The following is an 8727-nucleotide window of genomic DNA, read 5'->3' as shown; positions in this document are numbered from 1 at the left end:
TGTGGCCATACGTCACCCCCTGTGCTACCCCATCCTCATGAATCAGAAGCTCTGCTTGCACGTGACCACAGGCTACTGGCTTCGGGGAGGGGTGGATGGGCTGATGCAGCCTGGTGCCACTCTGAGCTTCCCTTACTGCCATTCTCGAGAAATCACCCACTTCTTTCGTGAGGCACTCACACTCACGCACCTTGCCTGTGCCCACGCTACCTTTTTTAAGTTTTTCACGTATGTGTGCTGCGTCCTGATGCTCTTGATCCCTCTGTCTCTCCTTTTAGCTTCCTACAGTCTCATCTTGGCTGCTGGGCTCCGCATGCGGTCCACTGCAGCTCAGAAGAAAGCGTTTGTCACCTGCTCCTCTCACCTGGCTGTGGTGGGGCTCTTCTGTGGCACTCTCCTACTCATCTATGTGCGGCCCAAATCCTACCGCTCAGTGGCCCATGACAAGGTGGTCTCTGCTTCTTACACCATCTTCACACCTGTGTTGAACCCCCTTATCTACAGTGTGAGGAACGAAGACGTCAAGGGGGCTTTGAGACAATGGCTAGAGAAACATTTTCTGGGACGTCTATAGTGAGAGGAATTGGATAAACTGGCAGCAGCCAAACGAGATCCATTATGAAATTTGTTATATCAATATATTTTGTTCTCACTTGGCCAGTTTTCACTATTGAAAAATATATTTACTTTATATTTAGTACATTAAAATTTACATTTGTCCTGCTTTCATACATTCTTATAGTATTTTTGTTCTGGACTTTGGACCTCAGCAATAAGAGTAAATGGCTGAGGCACTGTAAGTAAAAGATATGCTAGACATTGATAAAATAAAGGAGATTTTCAACTTTTAATGTGCATGGGCCCTGCTCATTGGATCTCAAGGAAACCAAACTTTAACCATTACCAGAGTCAGCAAATTCAATTTCTGACCTTGGCACCAATTGTACATCTGATTCATTTATAAATAACCTAAAATGGAGCATATTCCAAGCATATGGCTAAGTGTAGAACCTCCCTGGTCCCATGAGACTGAAGTCAGACAGTCCTGCAGATAAACTAAGTCCTAAGTTTACAGTCCTAAGATAAGGTCTATAACTTTCTGAAATACCTTTCACCTAATGATTTGAACATTTCATGTTTTATGTCCTTAGTAAAGACTGTATCCCAGGCAGTTGTCCTAACCTGGACTGGAAAAACAAAACCAAAAACAGAACAAAAACTAAAAAAAAAACCTTTCTTTTAGAGATTTTAAAAGTTTGTTCATTTTGTGTCAACAACTCCAACTCTGTGTGTGTGTGTGTGTGCAATTTTGAGGATGGATTATTTAAAGAGTGAATAATTTATTTGAAAAAAGCAATGTACATCTCAGTTTCATATAATTTTGATATAATAAATTTCAAATAAAGTTAAATGAATATGAAAAATATATAAAAATCTTGTAGGAAATATTGTCATAATTTTTGCTAGAAGAGGATTTTCTGAGGGTATATGTGAGTTAAAAATCATTATGTACAAGGTAAGTAGATTGACCTGTGTACATTTAAATATGTAGCAATCACTGGCTGGCATAATCAGTAAAATATATGACTGTTGATCTCAAGGTCATGAGTTCAAGACCCATAATGGACATACAACTTAATTAAAAAAACATACAATAATCATGAAGAGTGGAAGTGAACATCTCTCTCTGAAAATAAGTAACACTAATTAAAAAATAATTCACACATGATAGAATTAACCACATAAATCAACACAGACAATAGATTTATTCATAATAGTAATTAAGATAAAAAAGTCCCTTATCCCACAGATTAAAATAAATATTTTCTATTGACTTATATAGATAAGAAATCATCTTTGTTCCCAATGAAAGCCCTAGGGCTGAAGGTTTCATCTTTGTATTTCAATAAGGGACATAAATCTAATGGCTTGGGAGAAGTCTTATAATCTTTCTGCAACTGTTGAGTTGCAAGTTTTAGGATAGTTAATTTTCAAAAAAAAAAAATTTGTCTTTTTTTTAAATTTTATTTTATTATGTTAGTCACCATACATTACATCATTAGTTTTTGTTGTGGTGATCCACAATTCACTGTTTTTGTATAACACCCAGTGCTCCATGAAGTACATGCCCTCCTTGATACCCATCACCGGGCTAACCCATACCCCCACCCCCTTCCCCTCTAAAACCCTCGGTTTGTTTCTCAGAGTCCATAGTCTCTAATGGTTCAACTCTCCCTCTGATTTCACCCCCTTCATTTTTCCCTTCCTTCTCCTAATGTCCTCCATGCTATTCCTTATCTTCCACAAATAAGTGAAACCATATGATAATTGACTTTCTCTGCTTGACTTATTTCACTTAGCATATTCTCCTCCAGTCCCATCCATGTTGATGTAAAAGTTGGGTATTCATCCTTTCTGATGGCTGAGTAATATTCCATTGTATATATGGACCACATCTTCTTTATTCATTCATCTGTTGAAGGGCATCTCGGCTCTTTCCACAGTTTGGCTATTGTGGACATTGCTGCTATGAACATTGGGGTGCATACTGCCCTTCTTTTCACTACATCTGTGTCTTTGGGGTAAATACCCACTAGTGCAATTGCTGGGTCATAGGGTAGCTCTATTTTGAAATTTTTGAGGCACCTCCACACTGTTTTCCAAAGTGGCTGTACCAACTTGCATTCCCACCAACAGTGTGAGAGGGTTCCCCTTTCTTCAGAGTATAGGAAAAGAGGGAACATTCCTCAAGTTCATAAAATCCATCTATGAAAAACCCACAGCGAATATCATCCTCAATGGGGAAAAGCTGAGAGCCTTTCCCTTAAGATCAAGAACACATCAAGGGTGCCCACTCTCACCACTGTTGTTCAACATAGTACTAGAAGTCCTAGCAACAGCAATCAGACAACAAAAAGAAATAAAAGGTATTCAAATTGGCAAAGAAGAAGTCAAACTCTCTTTTTCGCAGATGACATGATACTTTATGTGGAAAACCCAGAAGACTCCACCCCCAAATTACTAGAACTCATCCAGCAATTCAGTAATGTGGCAGGATACAAAAAAATTTTTAAAAAGAAGGACCTATACCCTACATATTTTGATTCTAAGGAAGTGGCACATTTAAAATGAAGAATATCAAATTTAAATGGTCTCTTGCCAAAATTCTTAAAATATGAATTTTAACATCTGAATGAACTACTGAGTCTATTTCTGTAATTATCTCACATCATCTCAAACAAAAGAACATATCTATATATATTCAAGGTTTTTAAAAAAAAAATGCTGTTCCATATTGATAAGTACAAGATTTTGTCCCAAAGAGAATGCCAGGTCCTTGAAACTGAAATGTTAGAATAAAATTCTTTGTTCCATCATCATTCTCTCAATTAAAATTAACAAATTAAATTACTGGAGAATGATATGCCAACTATGAGAGCACACATCAGTCTCAAACATAATTCATTCTAAAAGAATACAATGTAAAAATAGATACCCTATTCCAGGCTATGTAAAATTATATGCTTTAGGCTGCAATCATTTGAAAATTATTTGTGGTAGTGGAGCTGAATTACTCACATATTGGGATATATGAGTCCATGAAACAGTTTATGCTGATAAGTTGTTATAGATGTATATATATGCATTTATATTTATATATAAAGTATATATAAGTTATCTTGGAGATGAATCTCCAGATCGCACTTGAGATGCCCCAACTGACACAAAAATGAGGTGTCTGTCAAATTTTGCCTAACAAGCTTTATGAGGAAAATAACTTAGTATTGTTATTTTAAACCGCTGCCATTTGTACTTCTTGCTATGCAACAATACTAACTACAGCATATTTTCATTCCTGGAAGAGGCATGGACCCAAAACTAATACTAAAATTGTGTCATTTTTTTCATAGGATCAGTTTGCAGTCAGAATTCAAAAACAAACCAATAAGCCAAAAGCAAAACAAAACAAAACTCAAACTGTTAGCAGAAAATTAAGGGCCTTGAGAAAACAGTTGCTGAACCTAATATAATGCTAAATGTTCATTGAACTTGAACTAAAAAAAAATGAATAAAAACATCACTCATCATCAGGGAAATGCCAATCAACACTACAATGAGATGTTACCTCACACCTGTCAGAATGGCTAAAATCAATAACACAAGAAGTATAAATTGTTGGCGAGGCTGTGGAGGAAAAAGAATCCCTAAAGTAGTATTGGTGGGAATGCAAACTGGGGTCGTCACTCTGGAAAACAATATAGAGGTTCTTCAGAAAGTGAAAAACAGAACTACTCTATGATCCAGCAATTGCACCACTAGGTATTTACTCAAAGGATACAAAAATACTAATTTAAAGGGATACATGTACCCCTTTGTTTACGACATCATTATTTATAATTGCCAAGATATGGAAGCAGCCCAAATGTCCATCGATTGATGAACGGATACAGAAGTGGTGTATAGATACAATAGAATATTATTCAGCTATAAATATGAATGTCAACAGATACAAAGTGATTGAAAGTCGCATATGCATCACAATGTTTATAGTAGCAATGTCCACAATAGCCAAAATAAGCAGAGTCCAGATGTCCATCAACACATGAATGGATAAATAAGAAATGGTATATACCATATATTGTTGTTGTTATATATATATTACCCATCCATCAAAAAGAATGAAGTTTTTCCATTTGCAACAACTCTATAGAACTAGAAGGTATTAGGCTAAGTGAAATAAACCAGTCAGAGAATGAAAATACCATATGATTTCACTCATATGTGGAATTCAAGAAACAAGACAGATGAACATAGGGAAAGGGAGGGGAAAATAAAATAAGATGAAATCAGAGAGGGACAGAAACCATTAGACTTAACAATAGGAAACAAACTGAGGGTTGCTGGAGGGAAGGTGGGTGGGGGGATGGGGTAACTGGGTGATGGGCATTAAGGAGGGCACTTGATGGAATGAGCACTGGGTGTTCTATGCAACTGATGAATCACTAAACTCTACCTCTGAAACTAATAATACACTATCTGTTAATTAATTGATTTTAAATAAGATTTTAAAAAGAATGAAATCTTGCTATTTGCAGCAAATGGATTGAGCTAAAGAGTATAATACTAAACAAATTAAGTCAGTCAGAGAAAGACAAGTATCATACGATTGCACCCATATGTGGAATTTAATAAACAAAAAAATGCACAAAGGTGAAAATTAGAAAGAAACAGACTTAATTATAGAAAACCAACTGATGGTAACCCGAGGACAGGTGGGTGGGTGGATGGGTGAAATATGCAAAAGGAATTAAGAGTACATTTACCTTGATGAGCACTGAGTAATATACAGAATTGTTTTTGTTTTGTTTTGTTTAGAACCGTTTCATCACTATATTGTACATCAGAAACTAATATAACTTGGTGTTAACTACACTGGAATTAAAATATAAATGATAAAAAAGAAGCTGTATAGGATATAATTCAGCTTATGTGTTCTTTCTTACCTCCCAGTCTCTTTTCATTGGGGTTCCTGGAAGTGGTTGAGACTTTCCATGTTTCCAGTTCCTGTGAGACACAACTATGGATCTATGTAGTGCTTGCCAGTCCCCATCTTGCTTTCACATCTTACATGAAGGTCCCATTCATGAGATCCAGGAAGGCACATTGTCCAGATGTCTCCACTTCTCAAAGTGATGGAAAATTGCTGTGGTTGCTCATTTTTCTCTACTTAGCTCTTTGGTGTTCCCACCTCCTATTAAATTAATTTTCTGAACCTCTTTACCTCTGCTTAAAAATACATAAAGTGGTTTCCACTTTTGTAACTGGACATTTCATAAGAACCTTCTGTTCTTATGGATGAGGGAATCAAGCACAGAAAAAATGTTTTGAAAGTGACAAGCTGCTCAAGCATTACTTCTCATGGTTATGGAAGAAGCAACAACAACAACAACAAAGCTATCTCTAACATCCTTTGCTTGGAATTGATAAAAAGACAATTTCAGCCACACAGCATTGAACAAAGCAAATAATTACATGTCCTGGCTCATACATTTGGAGTGGACACTTCACTCCTCTCATATAGATCAGAAGAAATCAGTGAATATTTGTAAAATAATATTCTTTTATGCAAAGATTCCAAAAGATTCCAAAAACATTCCCTCAATAAGGTGACTGAGAAAACCACTTAGCCACAAGAAGATAATTTTCTACAATTATGGTAAGCAAGCAATGAGATATTGGAAAGGGGAGGGAACATTCCAGAGGAATGAACCAAGAGGAATGGTAAAAAAATGAAAAATATGCTCCAGGGAAATAGAAAAGTGCCTTTACTTATGAATGTTCTTCATCTACAATATAAAAGGCACCCACATATCTGCCCATTGAGATTTGAGAATATCTGAGAACAAATTCCTGTGTTTCTCCTGCTCTTCTTTATAGGACTGTTAATTGATGTTATCAGGACCTTGAAACACCAAATGTTTTGCGTATTTTGATGACTTGTATTTCACAGGTCATGTAATAAGAAAAATCATTTCTAGACCTGCTTCGTACATCCTCATCACATGGCTAAATGCAACTTTTGGTTGTCTCCTTGTGGGGGTGTTGAACTTATTTTGTTGGAGAAAATTAAGTGAACCAAACAAGGAGAGCTTGTTGATTCGTGATGCTGGTTAATAATCTTGACTTCCTTCTTCTGGACTAAGAACTGTATTGCACTTCCCTTGTCCTTGAAGTATGGGATGGTCTGTAAAACATCAGGGAAATAAGCATGTGTAACACCTGGCTAGATGATTTAAGATCAAATAACTGTCCTTCCATGTCCTCTTTTCACATGTCACAGACTGCTGATGTTTACAGCAAGAGAAGTATCATTAGCTGCTTCTGAAGAGATGCAAGTTCCAAGATGATATGTGGCATGATCAAGAATTCCATCTTTTTAATTTTATGATGTGGGGACTTTTAAGCCATTGTTGGTTAAGCAGCATGGACTATATGTTTTCCAGTCTCTAGACACTTACACATTCATTGACTTATTCCTGGCTCAGACATTGTGTCATTTCAATGAGAAAGTGCGGGTGTATAATTATAAATATATGTATATGTAAATATATATTTTTATATATAAAGCCAATTCGCACATAGTCTCTGACATAAAATATGTGAACATACTGAAGTGAGATATAATAGAAAATTACATATATGGAAGAAAAAGTTCATACACTTTTCTCAAATTTTTTGAATTAATTAGGAGTACAAGAATAAAAAAGGAATTTGAAAAATCATATTTTTAAAAATATTTTATTTATTTGACAGAGAGAGTGCACAAGCAGGGGGAGCAGCAGAGGGAGAGTGAGAAGAAGGGATCCCAACACGGGGCTGGATCCCAGGACCCTGGGATCATGACCTGAGTCAAAGGCAGCCGCTTAACTAACTGAGCCACCCAGGTGCCCCCAAAATCATAATTTTCATTAGGGTTTCTGTCCATGTGCTGTATATTAGTTTTAACACTGTTGCTTTGAAGTGTAAACAAATTTTATCTTTTCAGCTTTTCAAAATAGACACTGAGTCTATCAAAATAAACTAGGCTTTTAACTTGTGTTGACTATGCCCCTCTTCAATAAAATCCCCATGAGAGACAGGAAGTGATCATGGAATATAGGAAGTTTCTCATAATTGTAGATATTCTCAGCCTTTGAGGCTCCACATAACCTCTCTCCTCTCCAAAATTATTCTCATTTATAAATTTCTTTCTTCCATGAGCAAACATTTTTTTAAGGATTTATTTATGGATTTAAAGAGGGGGAGGGCAGGCAGAGAGAATCCTCAAACAGACTCAGTGTTGAGCATGGAGCCTGATATGGGGCTCTATACCAAGACCCAGAAAAAGGAATCTAAGCATAAGTAGAACCATATATTTAACAAAATGATATAAAAATCATATGATCATCTCAATAGGTGCAGGAAAAAACATTTGATAAAATGCAACATATTGTCTTGATAAAACTCTCCAAACATTAGTTATAGAAAAAAAAAACACATAATAAATCAATACTAAAAATGCTGAAAACTTTGTTTCTCTATGATCAGAAACAACACAAGAATGATCATCTTAAAATTTCTATTCCATATAGTACTGAGAGTTCTAGCCAGAACAATTAAGCAAGGAAAAAATAAAAGATATTCAAAGTAGCATTATCTTTTAGTATAAATATAAGCATGTATATCAGACTTAATATTCCCAGGATTTCTACATTAAACACCTCAAGATAAATATTACTCAGGAAGTAATGATCTATTATTTTTGTCTTTCATCTTACAGTCAAAATTTTAATATAAAGATGTAATGTAGGAACATACAAATAATTGAATAGATGTGTAGTCTTACTAATTTTATTGAATAGTTTCCTTCTATTTAAATGTAATTTCCCTTCTGTTTAAATTTAAGGACATATTCTGAATGTTTTATTCATGTACTGAGAGATGTGACACAAAAATGAAAAGAATATTTTTCAAACTAGTTAAGTCAAATTAGTGCTGCATAATGAATTTTCAAAATGTTGACAAATGTAAAATGGTAAAAAATATTTGAGCATATTGCATTCACTAGGTAAAGTGCATGGAAGCCTTTCTTTTACCTGGGAGACAAGTTTGGGATATGACTGTGTTTATAGCTAAAGACTTGGTATCTAATGATGACAGCATCTTCTATAATTAGTCTCCAAACTT

The 8727-nt window shown here is 35.4% G+C and overlaps 1 protein-coding gene across 1 annotated transcript; it reads left to right on the top strand.

Annotated features, from left to right (window-relative positions):
- Positions 1–4: 4 nt before the first annotated feature.
- LOC118026759 (olfactory receptor 2T33-like) lies at positions 5–2079 on the top strand (the record flags this gene model as incomplete). Its single annotated transcript, XM_035029767.1, has 1 exon — positions 5–2079. A coding segment is annotated over one exon (570 nt), but the record flags the coding sequence as incomplete, so codon positions are not given.
- Between the last annotated feature and the right edge of the window lie 6648 nt (positions 2080–8727).

Source organism: Mirounga leonina, unplaced genomic scaffold, assembly GCF_011800145.1.
Source record: "Mirounga leonina isolate KUSES-001 unplaced genomic scaffold, KU_Mleo_1.0 Mir_290, whole genome shotgun sequence".
NCBI lineage: Eukaryota > Metazoa > Chordata > Mammalia > Carnivora > Phocidae > Mirounga > Mirounga leonina.
Note: the sequence above shows the minus strand (reverse complement) of the source record. Positions and strands in the feature narration are given on the sequence as shown.